The following is a 20,510-nucleotide window of genomic DNA, read 5'->3' on the forward strand; positions in this document are numbered from 1 at the left end:
CCAAGGTTATAGGTACTTTCTTAGCATGTCGATGGCAATGAGAAACACGAATGAACTATCGTTGAATAGATTACTTTGAATGATTAAACAAAATACCTGAACAACCACTTGTGTCAATTCTATTGTCAACCACAGTGAAAGATGTTGACACAGATTCCTGAAGATAACCATTCTTCGATTCTACACCAGCATTTCTCCTTCTTCTACTTCTTACAGTGGGTATACCATTAATGCAGGGCTATATTTCATTAAAAGAGGGAAAATAAAACTCAGACAAAAGAAATGAAAGATTAAATCTAATATTGCAAATCTAGGAATTGTTCATTGTACCTCCAGAACATATTCTATAAACCCTACAGCTGGTGTCTCCTTGTCTTAACTCTTGTATAATAAAACTTCAATATAAAGAGTTATACATATTGGAAAATAACATTGATCCCTCTTTTTGAATATCAAATATTTGCATGACTATGTTTTGAAATTATGTTTACTTATTTTTACTAATGAATCACCGAAGATAAATATACAACTGTTGCAATGGATGCCGATTTTTTAAAGGATGGAAGTTGATAAATGAATTATTTTCAATGAGTTTTTATATGAATACGAACCTAGCAATCTAATATTCCAAACGTTGTTACATCTTTTGAAACAAACAAGTTCCACTCAACCAAATATAGAAATGTTCAATAAAACATGTTTTTTAATTGTCGTAAAGGTTTATTCTTTATTACACATTTGAATTGACTAGGTGAAGACAAGTTTGAAAGAACATTAATCTAAAACAATCAGCGTGGATTCAAAACTGTATTGTATGTCCTTAAGACATGGGTTACGGTGAATTTATTAACGAATGAGCATATAATCAAACGGTTGCTTAACCAAGGGATGTGATATGATATAATCACAGATATTATAATAATGGGGAAAACAAACCTTGACTCCGCCTTAAAAAGAAACATCTGATACAAAAAACAAAATTTTGAAAAGCTTGAACGAGTATCACACATTATAGTACATTTCTTGTTTGAATTCAAAATGATACCATTTAGAATGTTTTATGGTTGAAATTGAAATAAAAATACATACATAAGAAATATTAAAAGAGGCTCTAAAGAGACTGTGCCACTATCTATGTCTATGTAAATAAATAACAATGGACTCAATTCAAAATTGTATCTTTTTTGTTGATTTTGTTTTGCAGATCATTTTTTCAGTTAAGTTTCTTTTTATCTCCTTTGGTTTTTGATCAAAACACAAAGATGGTTAAACAAATCCCATTTAAGGACAATCACTCATGGAGAGTGATCATGGTGACAGTCAGTTCACTATATAGATAATTTGACTTGTTGATAATTTTTTTATTTAATGATTCAATTTTCTTTTATAATTGTTATCGTATAAGGCAAAATGCAAAACAAAAAATATGTAAAATTCGTTAATACAGAACAATAAAGAGTTGTCGAAATATACATGGTCTTAATTGTAGATCTTGTATTATTGATGGTTTATCCTTATTTAAGTTTCTATCTATCTATTATAATGTTGAAGATATAAGAAAAAAACGCAAATAAATATAAACAAATAGTCACCAAAGGACAATAACTGTAATAAGGTGTCGACTGATGATTTCAACCAAGTCATACTAAATCGTAGATTTTGATATAGTTTACAAGATAAAAGGCACAAATGAAAATAAAAGATAACATTTGTCATTTATTAACAATATCTCCTATAAGTAGTCACCTGACAGTCTTGACATCAATGAAAAAATGGTTGTGCTCAACATTTTGAACATTTATGCCATTGACAGAACTAGTTACTCTATTTCAGTTTTTTTTTAGACAAAACTTACATTTTACCCATATCGTCTTTTGATAGCAACATCAGCCTATTTGTATGGCATCAATTAAAGACATTAGATACATGTTTTAAAACGAGATACCCCATTAAGTAAGTATTGTGGTCAAGTTAAATTTGATTTGAAACAGCTATTGTAGGTAAGTAAGTAGATTATTTATTATAGTGACTTGTGTAATTACAGTAGTGTGTCAATTAACATAGCTGTTAGTAGCTTCAGATGAAAAGATTTATATTACAGACGACGGATGACGACGGACGCCGAACACCAAGCAATGAGGGAAGGCTTACTCTAACTGTATGGATCAGGTGAGTTAACATTTTAAATTCTTATTGATATTTTTAAGGTTACTTACTTTTGAAGAGCATTGCATCCCTTTTGGACAAAACAAGGCAGAACATGTGATCACCACTGTGTTTGATTTCACAAAACGAAAACCATACATTGATATCGAAACAATATTAGGGATTGTTTTGTTGTATTTCCAGGCATTTTCGATCACAGCTGTATCCTTTGAAGAACACGAGTCGCTGAAAGAAAAAAAGTATATATCTTTCTTGTGGCATACCAATTATTTTATATTGGCACGTAAATGAACAGTAAATCATATATAAATTAATATTTACAGAAACCTTCGTTTGAAATTATTACAACTATTTTTTTTAAAATTCGATCAGTCAAATATTCTGTAAATATTAGAAATCTTCCAATAAGCAAACATTAATATATGTATGGTATATATCTCTGGTCATCATCTTTTAAATATACATATATCGCTATGCATAAAAGCACTTACTTGCATTGGTTTGTATCTTTCAGATAAACAAAGTAAAAGGATCAATTGAACAACGTGTTGATAAATTATTGAGTAACAGTAAGGCCTTTGTATATTGATGCACCTATGTACCACTTGCACATTTCTAATGTTTAAAAATTATAAGACAATGAACAAAGGTTTAAACATCAAATCCTTTAATTTACAAGGTAATTGTATTGATAACGCATACATAATAACTCACTTTGTCCACATAACGTAATCTGTATCCACAGATGATGACGCATTACAACTAATAGGTTCGATCGTATAACCAGCTATAAAAGAACAAAAGTTTTATGTTATTCGCAGAGGATTGTAAAACTTACAAAATAATATATTTAGACGACTTTATTGACTTATATTCTTTCATTTTCATTTACGTAAATTTAAAATCACAAAGATGTGTCGAGTGGTAAATATTTGTACACGGTTGATTTTGCTCCTACATGTATGTGCCGATATTCACGACATATATGTACTTGATACAAGTCTTAAACGTAATACGATAAAATAGATATGTGTGTATGTCCTTTGGTTTGCTGTCTTTGGAAAATATACCTAAATATTTTAGTCTTTACCAGATTGACAAACCTAAGACTCGTTTTTTAATATAGATTAGACCGTTGGTTTTCCCGTTGAAAGGTTTAACACTTTGTTGCTTACTGTTTGGTATGAGCCAAGGCTCCGTGTTCAAGACCGTACTTTAACCTATAATGGTTTACTTTTATAAATTGTGACAGGGATCGAGAGTTGTCTCACTGACACTCATACTACATCTTCTTATATCTATAGACAAATATTAGTACAAGAGACACAACATAGAAAACAAAAGAATAAGGAACACGAATCCCACCAAAAAAGTGTGATATTTCAGGTGCTCCAGAAGAGTAATCAGATCCTGCACAGCATGTGGCACCCGTCATGGTTCTCATATTATTACAAACCCGGTAATTAGTCTAATTCGGTATCATGATAATAATATATGAATCTACTTTTATGTCAGCATTTACCATGTGCAATACAATATGTTACCTGGTCCAGTTATTTTTAACAGCAATGGATCGCCAATGTGAACTGTTGTTGCCGGGGTTCCCTTTATGTCGGTAATGACCAGCCTTATAGTTTTTGACGGTTCAGTAGGTTTTTTTATTTCCTGACTAAAATCTGTTGGTGCAGGACTAAAAATTAAAAAAAAAATATTATATTATGTGAATTTATATCTTAAATTTGATCTGTTATTAAATCCATGCACGAAAACATTAAACATTAATCAGCACTAAATAAGATTTAAAAAAACATAAATGATATCCTGAGGTCTTATACAAACGCCTACCAGCACACCAGTGTGAAGTGTACACAATCTTAATATGTATCAGCAAATTTAACAAGGATAATACATCAACACACAATTCGAAATTCGAAAAACACTACGAAACACTTTAAAGTCCTTCAAGAGCAACTGATATAACCCCAGGTGTTTGGTGCTCGGGCTTTAGTTATGTTGACTTTTGTCTTCTTTTTTTTTAAATGCATTATATGGGCTGAATTTTCTTCGACCTTTTATTATCACTTTAAAATCTTTTGTCTTGTTTTTACTCAACTATTCGAAATTTTGAAATGTCATACTAACTTATTACAGAAAAATAACTTTTATAATACTTTTTTCTTACATTGCCATCTGCATACTCGTGTTAGCTGTTGCTACAAATGCACCGGCAGTTTTACATTCCAGTTGATAAAAATGTGCGTTCTTTCCACCAGCTATATTTGAACTGTTTTCGCCCTTCACATGTAGTACATTAAGTTTTGACTTATTCTAATAAAAAAGAAGAACAAAAATCACAATAAACCTTAAATGCATAATTTGTTTAATTGGTTGTTTTTGGCTTTGCACTAGCTTGAAGTAACTGCGAATACTCTTATATTTTTATTAAGTGTCTTTTTTGTTGTTGAGATGTATAATAGCACTGCCTCGTCCACACTTATTTTTTTATCTGAATATTTTCAGACTTCCTTTACCTCATCCAAAGGACCTTCAACATCCAAAATGAATCAATTTTCATATGCACAAGTTTTTAATCTTCCGAGCCACTGACTTTTTATGTAATGCCTTATTAAAATGATAAATCTTATTTTCACAACAAATTCAATAAAAAAAATAATATATGGGCAGAAAAGTATATAATTACGCTGTTAATGTTTTATAAACTATACTTTGACTATAAAGTCGCTAAACATCTAATTTTGCTGTAAATGTCATTTTTACCTTCCAGTCACAATTTGGTTCATTCAAGTGACAATACTTAGAACCATTAAGGAGCACAACCTCTCCCTTATCCACGCCCGATATTTCTGTGATAACACCGTTAGCTGCACATTCTGAAAAAAATAATCTTATAAATATCTGAATTGATAATTAAAAGGATAACGATTAAAAGTACGTATTAAATGTGCAATTTTACGGGTGATATTACGGAAATTTATGTAATATTAAGTTCAACTTAACTCGAAAAGCTGCATTTGAAAATCTTCTTTCCAAGGTACAGCAAATAGAATAAATTCAGAAATTTTTCCGATAGTTCTATTATTTCCCAAATTGTCCTGCGATAGGTTTCACAAAAATAAAAAAAAAACTCGCCTTTTGAATTTTGATATCATCATTTGTATAAAGCAATTCCTATAATCATACATGTAATAATTAATCTCTCATTCCTGTCAATTGTTTAACAATTAGAAAAATAAATGCTTGTAAATTTTTGGGGATTTAACAGTATTCTGTCGATGGAAGTACATATGTATATGATACAGGTACATACATGAAGCTTTCAGTAGTAATAGGGCATCATTTTTCAGAGATTTTCAAGCCCAGGATTTCCATAAAAAATAATCTTAATGTCAACATTGACGATTTTTATATGCAGTTCATCAATTAATTTATCGTACTCTAGTTGCTCGGATGATTCATACCAATTCTTGAGATGGCGTATTTACGTTAATTAAAAAAACTGAGTCTTATATTGATTTCATGATCAGGGGTACAAGCTTTTTGGACGAACATTTAATTGTGATAAAGACCATGCAATACATGGTGGCTTTCGGCTGTTTTCTGCATTTTGGTCGGGTTAGTGTCTCTATGACAAAGTCCCTATTTGCAGTCTCAGTTTGACATATTATATAATATCGCGGGGTTAAACATACGTTTGTATACTAAACTCTCTTTCCTTAACATTGAAATGTAGTTAAACTCCAAAATGTATGAACTAACTATTAAAGTCAATTTGAAAGCGCTTAAAACTTTCGATCAGAACTAAGCCCAAACTGAAATAATAAAATGACAGAAAAAAACAAAACGATGAGTGGTCAAAATTAGACAGAGATATTTAGCTTTATAGTACGTCCAGTTCAACTTATGAATAAGACATGTTTATACAGGCTTACATGTATGTTTGTAAAATAAGAATGCCTCAAACGGATTTGGTTTAATTTCATCATTGCTTATATTTTTTATGTATCAAATATTACTCTAGAAATTTCAATTCAAAACTGTTCGTTTCATGAAATGTTGGGAGGGATGTCTAAATGTTGCTTGTACATAAACTCACTGAATTCTAAAAATAGTGTTTTTGTTGTAGGTACTATTATTGGTGTTACAGTTGATGGTAGCACATGTACAGTTGTTGTATTTGCTGCTGATGACGGCATTGTTGTTGGTGTTAATGTTGATTGCGGTTTCGGTTTTAGTGTTACAGTTGATGGTAGCACTATTGTTGTATTTGTTGCTGATGACGGCACTGTTGTTGGTGTTGATGTTGATGGCGGTTTCGGTTTTGGTGTTACAGTTAATGGTAGCACTGTTGTTGTATTTGCTGCTAATGACGGCACTGTTGTTGGTGTTGATGTTGATGGCAGTTTCGGTTTTGTTGTTACAGTTAATGGTAGCACTGTTGCTGACCTTACTGATGAAGATGGCACTAGTATTTTAGAAACTGCTGCTCCTTTGGATGTTATATAAGTGGTTTGAGCTATTGTACAACAAACAAACTGAAACGAAATATTAGTAAAAAAAAATAAGATGTGGTAGGATTGCCATTGAGACAACTGTCCACAAGAGACCAAAATGACACAGACATTAACAACTCAATCAATTTTAGAAATGAACAGATATATTTAAAAACATTCTTACTTAAAAACTGTACGAGAGCCACTTATCTATGTTAAAAAGGTAAATAAACCTTACGTTGAAATTCAAACTAAAAGTCTGTATCCGGAATACAAGGTCACCAATGTTTTAACCAGACTGATAATAAAGATTAATATAAAAAAAAGTCTTGAATTAACCAAAATGCTAAAAAAGAAATGCTTTTCAGCGACTCTCAACACATTGAAATGAACAATATTGATTAATTTATTAAGTGATTTGAAATATATCCCACTATTCATTTTTACGTAGAAAGAACATAAAGGCTCCTTACCAGATATAAGATAAAAGTTGTTGATACTTCCATGATTTTGTTAGAAAATGTTTCTGATATCTGAAATAAAAGTGGTTGGTTATTTACAGAAACTAGCATGTCAATGGACCTTCAAATATGTTCTATTTTAGGCAGTCGAAATGTTTTGATCATGTGGTTAAAATGAAACGTTGACGAGGATTTTGTTTAAAGGAAAAGGCTCCACCTACTTAATCATATGTACTAAAAATGTGTAACAGGCACATCTGTGTTAGAAGTGTATGTATCTATCGGATGAGTTAAGCCTTTTTCACGTGATTTTAATAGTTCGTTCTTATGTTGTACTGTTACATCATTGTATACGGTTAGGGAGACGGTAGGGATCGCGCTAACTTGTTTAGTGCTGATATTCTGTATAAATGTGGATGTTTAAAGTCTGGAACCTGTAATTCGGTGGTTGTCTTTTGTTGCTGCGTTACATACTAGTATTTGTTGTAAAGTTACATTCATTTTTTGTACATTAATTATGCTGTTAGATTTCTCGTTTTAAATGTTTTACATTTGTGATTTCTGGCCTTTGATTGCAGACTATGCGGTATTGGCTTTACTCATTGATGAAGGCCGTACGGTGACCTATAGCTATTAATTTGTGTGTTTTAAATCGATTGGGGAGAGTTGTCTCAATGGCAATCATATCACATCTTCTTTTTTCTATAAACGGATCTTCGTATTGAGGAACAAATACTTATAGTGGAAGATGCAACAGGCGTTTGATACTCATCCTTTTGCGATGTCCAACCATAAAAAAAATGACACACAGGCAAGCACTTGTAATAAAAAAAATAACGGTTGTTCTACACTTGTTTGATTCATGCCATTTGAAAAAAAAAATGTAAATCATTATTTTACATTATTTGAAATATTTTTGGTCCAAGAACCAATCAACACAAAATTGATTTTCTAAATGCCTGTTAATGGCCAAATTGGAGTATCGATGTTCTTGTTTTAGCTTAGTTTGAAAACATTGAACCAATTTGAAAACTAAAGGCTAAAAGCGAAAAAACAAAAAATTCACATCGCTTTTATTATCGCAAGTAGCAATGAAAAAGTCATAATATTTTAATTGATTGTCAAACACGTAGCTAATGAAGAGTTATTACAATTGAGATTAGATTTTAATTGTCTATAAATTTGGGATATATCTGTACTCATTTATATTCACATTGTTTCTATTTTTCCACGAACCTTTTGAAAGGAACACAAAGAAATTGCGTTAATTTCATGTGCAATCAAACACCTACAAATATCACTTGTACTTTTTTTTATTCTAAAAAGCTTTGAATTGATCAATGAAGCACTAATTTTGTATGAAATGATATATTTCGAATCTGACAAAAACATACTTGCCAAAAAAAAAAAAAGCCTTAAGACATGCAATGATATGCTATTTCACAATTAAAATATATTAAAATACCATACTGACAATCAACATTTTTAATTAGAGAGACGTAAAAACCAAGATGTATTACAAAAAAAAACCCCGACGAATAAGCAAACAAAACACCACTTAAAACTAAAAACCGAGAAACAATAACCCAATCTCAACCACATTATAATGATTATAATGATTATTAAAAATTTGAAATATTTCAATATTTAAATTTTTTGGTTATCTCGTGCGGATTTATTTAAGGGTTGTTTTTGGTGAAGGTAGAATCTATGTTTCACTTTTTTCTCAATATTTAGGAAATTAAATTATATGCGCACGGATGCTTTAAACTTTTATTCTAAACTAAATATTTAAAAATTTAAGATGCTCGGGATACCTGATGAGGAAAAGCCTTGGTAGTAAAACCTTAAACGAAACACCGCCCCCAAAAAATAAATTAAACAATATCTAAATAGAAGAAAACATCAAATTGAAGAAAATAGAATAAGAATAGAAATAAAATAAAAAGAGTATGTATTTGTTTATATAGGAATGGAAGCACATATTATCATATTTGTTTTTTGTATATTCAATTTGAATTGTTATGAATTAGGCATTTAGTTTTCTCAATTGAAATGTTCCATAAATTTCATGTCGGGGTATTTTAAAGCCGACTATATGGTATGCAATTGTTCTCAATGTTAAAGACCCTACGGTAGCCTTCAATTGATTACATCTACTTCATTTGAACTTTTGTTTGCACATCGTAATTATAATCAAGAACTTCGAAACTAATAAGACCGTGTCAATGTTAAGATTCCAGCGCAAAATTTGTTTCGTTTTGAAACAAAACGCGCATGGTAGACCTTAATTGGCCATGTATCTTTGATTTGATATTGATAAAGAATAAATACAAATATTGCTAGGCTCAAGTTCAAAAACAGCAGTTTACAAACCAATTTGAAGTATGTTACCTAGATATTGGATACAATTACATTATAGCTATTTTGTGATCAGATTTTTTCACAATAACATAAGAACAGTGTACAAACACCTTAAAATCAGTGATGTATTTTCAAAGAAACAAAAAAAAAAAAAAAATACATGAAATTAAAAAAAAAAACAAAACAAAAAACAAATTAAATTAAAAATGTTTTAATAGGGCTTGATTTTTAAATAGAACTTTTCTTATATACCACCTCTGCACGTTTTAAGCCAACATACCGCTGATCTCATATAACGTTCTTGAAATGTTTCGGAGATTTTTTGTGACATGTTCGGAATTATAGATGTCTTAACCTACCTTTTCTTATTAAAATGTTATACAAAGTTCGAATGAAAGAAAAACAAAAACAATCCAGCCTACTATCCGACATATACTGCTAAAAATACCAAAACGTATATGATAGCTATTTACTGTTAATTAATACGCACTAGCTTCCAGGAAAAATATTCCAACCACGTCAAACACTGTTACAGTACAACTAGACTTGTCTTTTTTAAGGATAGACATAGTTGGCTATTTAAATACTTTTGAGATTAAAAGAGGCGGTCACTTCTGTAACCAACAATCCACAGCCTTTTCACACCCTTATTCCTGATAACGGAAAGTCTTACGATTCTTCAAATAATTAAAACCAAAATTAGTTAATCACTGGATTTTTCGACATTTGTATATTTGATTTACAAGGTTGACATTAACAGGTAAACTAAGGCATATATACGAACTACTGATTAAACCAAAGCTTTCATTGATATTGTCAAACTTCAAGTTAAACTGTCAACGAAAGCAGTTGGTAAAAATTAGGAAGTACACAAATATAAAAAAAAGATAATACAAAACCCAAGGTGCATCAGTTAAAATATTTAGTTTTCAGTTGTTTGCCATGAAGGATGAAACAAAATTTATATTCAGTAGTCTATCGAAAAGCTAGCACATAATTTCACGTTCGTTGCATGATATACTCAACTTTGAAAAGTAAAAATATGCATTTCAAAGTACCATTGTAGCTTTTGACAATTTAATGTAAAGTAAAACCGAGTAATCGTAGGGAGATTGATGATAAAAAGATACATCATAAAGTTTACAAGGAAAAAATACTCGAAATAATATAACCATATCATAATTACATAGCATTGAAAACGAATAAGTTTTCTTTCGATAGAATATCATATCAACAGTTTTTCCCTTTTGTTAATGAACCAATGATGTACCTAATGTCTTGTAGTCCGGCCGATTGGTGCAGATATAGAGTAGAATTGCTCACTTGATGAGGAAAGCATGAAACTTTGCATAGCAGTTCTTGGTTATATAACATTTGATTTTAGCTATGGACCCACTCTGAAAAATCTCATATGGCTGCTATTTTCAAGATTGTTTTAAAAAAAGGTATTCTATATAATTTCGGAATTTAAAGTAATGACTCTTTAAAAATGGACTTCATGTTCTTGAATTTGTTATCAATTTATTTAAAAATATAAAAACAATAATTTGGTTATTTCTATAACACATACATTTGCAAATATGGCTGCATATACAAAAACAAATAATGAAATTCAAAATGTTAATCAATATGTTACATGTAAGTGTAATTATTCTTTAAACGCTTTCAGTTTTAATGGTTGGTATGAAAGAGGTTGAAATGAGTCGATTGAACGTTAATATAGGTCGGTTAAAAGTGGTGGAATATTAGGTAACTCATCTAATCTTTGAGGCAGTGCCGAGTGAACATTGTCTCGAGTCTCTTCAATGCCACGTCTTACGTCACTTATCGCGTTTTCATCTGCCGTACCCACTACATTGTCAAATTATTCTATGTAATCAATTTCTTCATGCGGATTAGACGATTGCCATCATTTAAAATGGTTAAGGGGCAACTATTTCCTTTTCCAACTACGTGCGAAACCAATTCGCAACTATTCAGCGGGCATGGTCCTAAAATGCACTCCTGGTCAGCACTTTTATTAGTTTTAATGGTAACAGCCATTTTTGAGTTTGGCGGAACTGTAATTGTTCGTTTTATGCCAACTTGCTGAGTTGAAATTTCGTTTCCACTGTTAACAAATGCCGTATTTATCACTTTATTGTTGATGGTAATTGTGGGAGTACTCAGGTTTATCACTGCGCTCAGTGTGTCCAAAATGTCTAGCCTATGTATAACATCTTCTGTTAATGGCTCTTTGAACACATCCCATTGTATGTTTACTCTATTAATGTCGAGAGTCGTTCTTTATACTTTTCTCAATAACAAGCTGTTAATCTTAACTGCGTAGCGTTACGTTCTCAAAATCTCCATTTTCTACCGCAATTAATTTCTCATTTACTAATGTTATCATTGCAGCAGTGTCCACAATCATGCTCGCATTCTGGTCATGTATATATGGTACCTCGTACTGCTAAGCTCTTTCAAATGGTTCGTCTGATGACAATATTGGACGAGGCCGTGGGCCTCTGTTCGACTTTGTGATGAGGTGATGTTTCATGGCCAATAGACTTTGGTATCGTGCGTTGGCCTACTGCCTGACCCTTTGCTTTTTAAAGACTCCATATTTTGGGGATTGCACTTTGATTTGATCCGTATCCTGGTGAAGGTGACCGTTGTCTGAAATAACCTGGATTTCTGGAGTTTGTCCGAGGATATGCTAACCGTTGTCTTTAGGGAATATATGTCCTCTAGCATAGTGGGCGTGTTGCTGATCGATAGGCATTAAGCTTGGGTGTATTCCTATCTAGCGATATACTGCGATTGTATTGCTCAGGAGATCTTCCACGTGCACGTGTATATTGATCAGGTGATCTTCCATTGAACTGGTGATTTTCCATAATTATTTGATCAGAAGAACCGAGGTTATATTGATCGGCAAATCCTCGGTTATGCTGATTAGTTGAAAGCATAACATCAGCTAGTTATGTGACAATTTTTGTGAGGTTATGCACCTTATTTTCCAAAGGACTGCTCATATTTCCTTTATCGGTCGGTGATACTGCGCCATCTGCAAAGTAGACTTGTCGATGGTCATAATTGGCACTTTTTCATCCATATACCGCCAATCATGCTCACATTCTGGTCATGTATATATGGTACCTCGTACTACTAAGCTCTTTCAAATGGTTCGTCTGATGACAATATTGGACGAGGCCATGGACCTCTGTTCGACTTTGTGATGAGGTGATGTTTCATGGCCAATTGACTTTTGAATCGTGCGTTGGCCTACTGGCCCGACCCTTTGCTGTTTAAAGACTCCATATTTGGGGGATTGCACTTTGATTTGATCCGTATCTTGGTGAAGGTGACCGTTGTCTGCAATAACCTGGATTTCTGGAGTTTTGTCCGAGGATATGCTAACCGTTGTCTTTAGGGACTATATGATCTCTAGCATAGTGGGGGTGTTGCTGATCGATAGGCATTAAGCTTGGGTGTATTTCTATCTAGCGATCTATTGCGATTGTATTGCTCAGGAGATCTTCCACGTGTATATTGATCAGGTGATCTTCCATTGAACTGGTGATTTTTCATAATTATTTGATCAGAAGAACCGAGGTTATATTGATCGGCAAATCCTCGATTATGCTGATTAGTTGAAAGCATAACATCAGCTAGTTATGTGACAATTTTTGTGAGGTTATGCACCTTATTTTCCAAAGGACTGCTCATATTTCCTTTATCGGTCGGTGATACTGCGCCATCAGCAAAGCAGACTTGTCGATGGTCATAATTGGCACTTTTTCATCCATATACCGCCACCTGGTTTGCTATTATGGTTTTCACAATTGTTGTAACGCCTTGTAAAATGTTTCTGGGTTCCTCTCTGTTACATGCCTAGAAAAATCTTTGTCTTTACATCCTCGGAGGAATGGTTCGGTTCCAATTTGATCGTCTTTCTTGCTGAAGCGCTGCTCCCAATGAATGATTTTTTAAGGCCTAGGAATCATCATCTGTGCACCTTGCAAGCGTACTCAAAGCAAACATCGGCCTGGCAATCTGGGAGCCTACATACATTTTTCCTGTTTACCCATTGTCATCTACCGACAGTTCTTTTAAATTGGTAAATGAACGCCTCCCAATTCAAGGATCCTCTTGAGTTTTTGCATTTTTTTTGAACTGTGGGCTTCGGCACTAAGATTTTCTTGCCATCGGGTATATTTTTTCTCCAATGAGGAGTCTGAAAAAGAGCTGTTGCCACACTCTTTTGGTTTCCTCTACCCTTTCCTGGATCGGTCAGTGGAGTCAGCTTGCTGCGAGGTTGTCATAATTGGAGTGATAAATGTGGGATTTGCCATTGACTCGACAGGGATGATACCGTAAGTAGGCACTGCATTCAGCATTGGAGAAACTTGATATAATCCACTTGCAGCTATTTTTTTCTGTAATGATGGCTGCTCTGATCCAAATATTTTTGACTCATAGTAGGTGGTAAGTGTGCGTAAGAAGACACATACGCTTTTTACTGGTATTATTGATTAGAACTAGAGGTTTATAGTATGTTCTTAAATGGAGATTGTTGTTGAATAATTTGAACTGTCTCATGCTGCAGGGCTAAAGGCCCTGATATAGGACTTTTGACTTAAGGTTAAGACACCTTCAACAGAGTTGATGGTTCATGCGAACTACAATTGGGGAAAGACTCAAGGCAGCGATTTTGTTGTGTACTTTTGGTAAACTTGCGTTGTAATGGCTAAGGTCAAATTTGGCTTAGATGATGTGTCCATTGCAGGAATTTTAACTTCTTCATTTCGATTGTCCACTAATTAATTTACAACAGATGCCAGTTGTTGGAATGTACCCTGCTGTTCAAATGCACTTTTAAATTGAACTGTGTCTCCTTCCTCAGTTGTTGTCAGCTGGTCTGACTATCAATTCCACCAAACAATTACCACTAGCCTTGTGCTCTATCCTATATGCAGACAGCTGAAGTTGCTGAGATATTGTTCCCATCTGTTCGTTATAAATATTCATTGCATCTTTCTATTCAGCTTGAATCGAAAAGAGACCAACACATATTTTATCATTTCGCTTCGCTTCGAGCTGTTCTTTGAGCATTAGATTTTCTATCTGATAAAAATTCTTGGTACACTTGTTTAATAGTAATTTCTGAGCTGTCCTTTCTTGAAGCGTCTTCAGCTATGGGTTTCTCCATATCCCAAAGTGATTCAGTTTCTGCCATTTCAATGTTCTTGTCCTTGTTGTCCTCAATTCCTGCCATTTCAATGATATGTGTTTAAATGATTCTACATTCACAGTATAATATCTCAAATTGCAAAATATTGCGACCCAAAAAATAAGATAGGCACTGAATAATATCATAAGGCAGATTAATTCAAAATCACAGGTTTTATGTGTGACCCAATACAACAAATGGTGCAACTTTTAATGAAAGCTACTTCAACTTTTTACGAAAGCTACTACTTTGTGTATGAAATGACAAGCAAGGCAAATTCAAAAGGAACAGAACTGGGACTCTTAGGTCCGAGTACACAGTTATTTTGTAGTGCATTTCTTTTAGACAATAAATGAAAATAAACAAAATCCCACGTGCGCTTTCTCAATAATATTTTTACAGTGTGTTGTCCTTCTTTTGGGACAAATTATATCAAAATTATAGAAAATTTCATCAGCTCTAACTCAAAATATCCATTATTTTATGTTAAGGGGGTCTTGAAATCTTTTAACAGCTTCCGAAGTGCTAATTTTTTACCTTTTTCAGCTGGACCTAATCACTACGTATACTTCACATTAATATTTATGACCCAAATTATTTTACAGTGTCATTTCACCCCCTACTTACTATATGAGGCATAAAACATGAAGAAATAAATTTGGAAGGGGTATCAAAAAAATTGGCAAGTAACACACTGTCCACACTAAGGACTATATTCGTGGACAACAAAAATTAAAGGACGATAACTGTGTACTGGGACCAGATACTATATGACACTATACATTAATAAAATGCTTATATTCAGGTCACTTCTCAATAATGAATATTTGCTTATTTTTCAAGGCGGCCATTTTGAAAATAGCCGCCTTTTTGTATTTCAAAGATAGATCAAATCAGATCAAGTACACCAAGTACATTCAAATATGTTGATTTTTGTGCTTTCAGCATCAAATCCACTGTGGTTTGTGCAATACTTGAAAATATTTTAGAACGTACGGCAGCCATCTTGAAATAAGCTGCAATTTTGAATTTTGAGGGTGGGTCCATAGCTTATATTGCTCAGTACACAAAAATGTACCACCATGCAAAAATTGACGCTTTCCTCATTATTTGAGCAATTTTTTCCCCGATTGGCCGGACTATTTGAATGTCTGCTGATTAAGCACCTATCCATCGAAAGTGTATTATAATGCTAGAGTTAAGAGTCGAATATCAATTCTTGATAAATGATGTTCGAGAATAAATTATTGTGTGAAAATCCAAAACGAATATCAAATTCTAAAATATAAACAAATCAAAGGATCAAATGACGAATGAAAAATAAACTAAGACAAAAAAAAAAAAAAAAAAAACCCGACGGAGAGCTATTTAAATATTTATGCCATACATGAAGCGTTCACAACTTATTATCTTGTATTTGAAGGACATAATTCAGTATAAAATTAATTAATGTGTCAGAGTATTGACTGCGTGTACAGGTACATGTACAAGGTATATGTAGTTACCAAGTATTTGCTCTATGCATTAAAGTGTTTTTTTATCTGCCGAACAGTTTATCGTGAATTTGGAATAAAGCATTCAAAAATCAAGTTAATCAATCTTTACACCCAAAAGTTTGTTTTTTTACGCCTACTTTGGATCACAAATAGAAATTATCTTAGTAAGGTAGTTCACATTACCTTCCATGTTTGTTTAACTATAACATAACGATTAATATAAATAAATAAAGATAGGGGTTTACATATCAACAATATAACAATCATTTTTATTCTCAATTAATCTCAGAATTTTAAGGGACTACTTAGTACTTACATTCTACTGCACACATGCCAATTATAAATTAAATAAACCAGACATATTCATTAATTTATAGGTAAGTACTTCGTTTGATCTTATACATAAAGATTAGAAGGGTGCAGTTGCGATAAAAGAGGGACGAAAGATACCAAAGGGACAGTCAAACTCATAAATCTAAAACAAACTGACAACGCCATGGCTAAAAATGAAAAAGACAAACAGAAAAACAATAGTACACATGACACAACATAGAAAACTAAAGAATAAACAACACGAACCCCACCAAAAACTAGGGGTGATCTCAGGTGCTCGGTATTAGTTTTTAGAAAATTCATCAAAAATTTTAAAACTTTGAAGTATATGCGTATTTACAAATTCATTTACTAAAAGCTATGAAATAACTAAGTTAAAAAAGTGTTCTACTTACAACTAATTTCTAGACCTGATGACGAAAATTAGTGTTATGTCTTAGCAGTTTATCTTTCTGAATATTAAAAAAAAGCTTAATCGAACATATCAAATTTCTTTAATTTTTTTCATTATTTTTCTTTGAAGGAATTATATAATTAACGTAAAGACAGCTTTTTCCTTTACAACAAAACAAAAATCATTGCGATTTGGTTGGTTGCAGTTGCTTCACATGGATGATAACCTAAATATGTGTCTGCAAAATAAAGACTAGTCTGACGATCAAAGAGTAAAAAGAGATTTTGGTTTCATTTTAATGACACCAGATCGAAAATGAATTTCATAATTTAAAGTTAGAAATGTATGCAAATTGTGAGCCACCCCTATTCGTGTATGCTAACCGATAAAGCATTGACTTGGGTATGCAATTCGATAAATGATGGGAAAATGTTCTTTGGATATAGAATACAACGGTTGATATATACACATTTCTCTGTTGACAAGCATTACATTGCTCAATACAGTTTTGATATATACGTTTTATAGTTTATAGTTAAAAATTAAGAGAAGAGACAAATATTGGGGCAAAGTACTGAATAGATTCAACTATCTATCAAAAGTTGGAGGAAATTGTTCTTCAGCGCGCATGCACACACGTAAAAGTTATTGCAATAAAAAGGTTCTATGGTAGATAATGTTAATGTAAACACCCAGGATGCGAGATAAAAAAGACAACTTCAACATTTATTTCAGGTTTATTTGGAAGAGAATTTCGAAACTAGAATTGTATGTAGTTTTGATTTTATTATAGTGGCATAGCGGGATTTTTTATTATTCAAAATTAATCTTGAAAAAGAAACTAAAACTACATGTAGCATTATGTATTTCGATGTTAATTGAAAGGAAAATCGAACTAGTATTAATTTTATTTTCTCAAATTTTTCATCAATTTATCCCCTTCTTCACCCATTGTATAAACAAATTTAATCAACGTGTGGTGTGTTTGATCTCAGTTCTTTATTGGTTAAAATCCGATTATGACGTCGAATTTTCTTGTTTTCCTCTGAATTTCCTATTGTGACGACATGAAAAAAGGCGACCATGCCCGATGACGTCACATAGAAAGAACACATCTTTTTGCAGATAAGTCGCAAAGAAGGAATAAGTTTGCCTGCGTATTGTTTGAAAATCATAAGAGAAAGAGATTCCACCACCAAATCTCGTGTAATGCGATATTTAACCACTCTCGATAGTTAAATTTTGAATATTTAAAACGCTCGACGAGCCTTGCGTTTTAAATTTGAAAATTTATCTGCCTCGAGTGGATAAATATCGTATCACACTCGATTCAGTGGTAGAATCTATTTATATTACATATAGCAGAAGTTTTTCCGACTTAATATCAAACTGATGGTGGTTTGTTTTCGTTTATTTTCGCGCAACATTATCTTCTTTATTTCCGAGTCTCTGTATGTATTCTGTGTAAGGACCCATCCATCCAAAACTGAAAAAGTTAATCTAACTATTTGATAAACGAGACGGAATAGGTGTGGTGTTTGTTTTAAACGTAGAAATATGTGTGTATGCAAATACCAAGTAACGTAATAGGCCTCTTAATGAGATAAAGATGTGCAAATATAACAAACAGAGCTGATAAAATCAAAAGGTTTATCAATCATTGAGTAATTCGCTTAATATTAGAAACAAACATTGCCCACTCTAAAAGAAATTGACAGAGAACACAATTATTAGAAGTAATCAATTACACGTACACAAAAACATGTACTTCATTATTAATAAAGAGAAAAAAATGAAACTTAAAATACTCTTTAGTCTTTAAATTGTAATTCTTTTTTTTCTTTTCAAGACTGCAAAGACGAGGTTAAGGTATGAATTTGGGAAACACTCTGACGTCATAACATATAGTACTTTGCATATTTGATATAAGGTTCTTTAGATATATACGCAAAAGTGATCTTTGTAAAATTAATCACAAAGGAGAATATCTTGTATGGTATACCTTGGCTCAAATTAAAATACTAATGACACCATCTGAAAATAAGTCCTAATGTATATTAAAAGAAAAACCAATTTATAAATATAAGCACTTATATCAGACTTACAGACGTAAGTGCCATACACATTTAAAGGATTAAGTTGGAAACTTTATGATGTTTTTCAATTTCAATTGTAATGGTACATAAAGTATATTTAAATATGTGATCATTTGGGGATTTTGATGAACCGAGTCTCGTCTTTGATGTGTGATTTCGTGGTTATTTTTATGTATGTGAATATATGATTGTACTGTACATAATATGATACAAAAAGACAATAAATTTTTGTATAGATAATTTTAATCACTTTTTTTGTAATATACATGCACACATTGTCAAATTGTATATATTTTTACTTTGACATTTACAGAATATCTAACAAAGAAGGATATTTTCCAAAAACAAAATTTCTAACGCATAGCCGTTTCTTTCACAGTGTGTAGATCATTTAAATAATGCTGTTCAATTTTTGTATTTTGTTTTATGAAAAATATTTTGTCAAACAAGAAATTTCAGGTATTTTTTTTTTCATTCAATATGTGTTTGGAAAAATAAGTATTTGTTAAACAGAGAAATTAACGAATGATGACTCCCAGAACATTGTTTTAGATCAAGTCATACGATGACATATACAAACTCTAATTTTTTGTATTCAAATCATGGAACATATATTTTTTAGTTAATACAACACCGTTTGACTTTTTTAAAAACTGCATGTGTGTTTATGGCAATTTTTATTTTATATGTCAACCATTGGTTAAATTTACACAAATGTTATTACAGTCAATATATCGATTCATAATATATCATTTTTGTCGATTTAGAGCCTATATGCAGTTTTTATTTTTTATGGTATGCATTTTACAAGCTTTCTGTTTTTGCTTAGTTTTAATAGTTTAGTTTGATCTTTACTACCTAGTATGAATCAAGCTTTAAAATTGAGAATGGAAATGGAGAATGAGTCAAAGGGACAACAACCCGACCATAGAACAGACACCAGCAGAAGGCAACCAATGGGTTTTTAATGCAGCGAGAACCTTCAGCACCAAGAAGAGCTTTGCGTGCCTGTAATATGCTTATTACCATCATGCGTATAGCGAATCCTTTTGCGTTACGCAACTTATTGCTTAAATATGTATTATACCTTCAAGTTACCATAAAACACTAGTCATGTCACGGTCTAAACATATTTTGAAGTAATAAATAAAAAATTTAATATTTTTCTTTCCAGTTTGTCCTGTGTGTTTCTAGCATCCAATGCAAACACATTACATTTAGGAACTGAATGTGTTAAAGCGTTGACAGAAAGAAAGCGCTACTTAAAATGTACACACGATCAACACTTTTACAACACATTAATACTATAGAACATGCCGTCATAAATGTTGGATTTAATATGAATAAACAGTTATTTAGGAATGTCACTTTATTGTTTTCAGTCAATCCAAAGTACACATTCCATTATAAAGGGTAAACAGTATATACGAAAGTTTAAGGTGTCCATTTATCATTCATTGATCGAAGTTTTCTT

The 20,510-nt window shown here is 32.2% G+C and overlaps 1 protein-coding gene across 1 annotated transcript; it reads right to left on the reverse strand.

Moving 5' to 3' along the window:
- Nucleotides 1-310: 310 nt before the first annotated feature.
- LOC139526476 (uncharacterized) lies at nt 311-14,762 on the reverse strand. Its single transcript, XM_071321626.1, has 10 exons — nt 14,634-14,762; nt 7,151-7,210; nt 6,281-6,719; nt 4,945-5,057; nt 4,349-4,494; nt 3,711-3,856; nt 2,881-2,953; nt 2,217-2,391; nt 937-947; nt 311-395 (listed from the first exon to the last, which is right to left on the reverse strand). Exons 1-10 carry the CDS (start codon nt 14,760-14,762, stop codon nt 311-313), a joined length of 1,377 nt encoding a protein of 458 aa, XP_071177727.1.
- Between the last annotated feature and the right edge of the window lie 5,748 nt (nt 14,763-20,510).

Source organism: Mytilus edulis, chromosome 6 (assembly GCF_963676685.1).
Source record: "Mytilus edulis chromosome 6, xbMytEdul2.2, whole genome shotgun sequence".
Taxonomy (NCBI): Eukaryota; Metazoa; Mollusca; class Bivalvia; order Mytilida; family Mytilidae; genus Mytilus; species Mytilus edulis.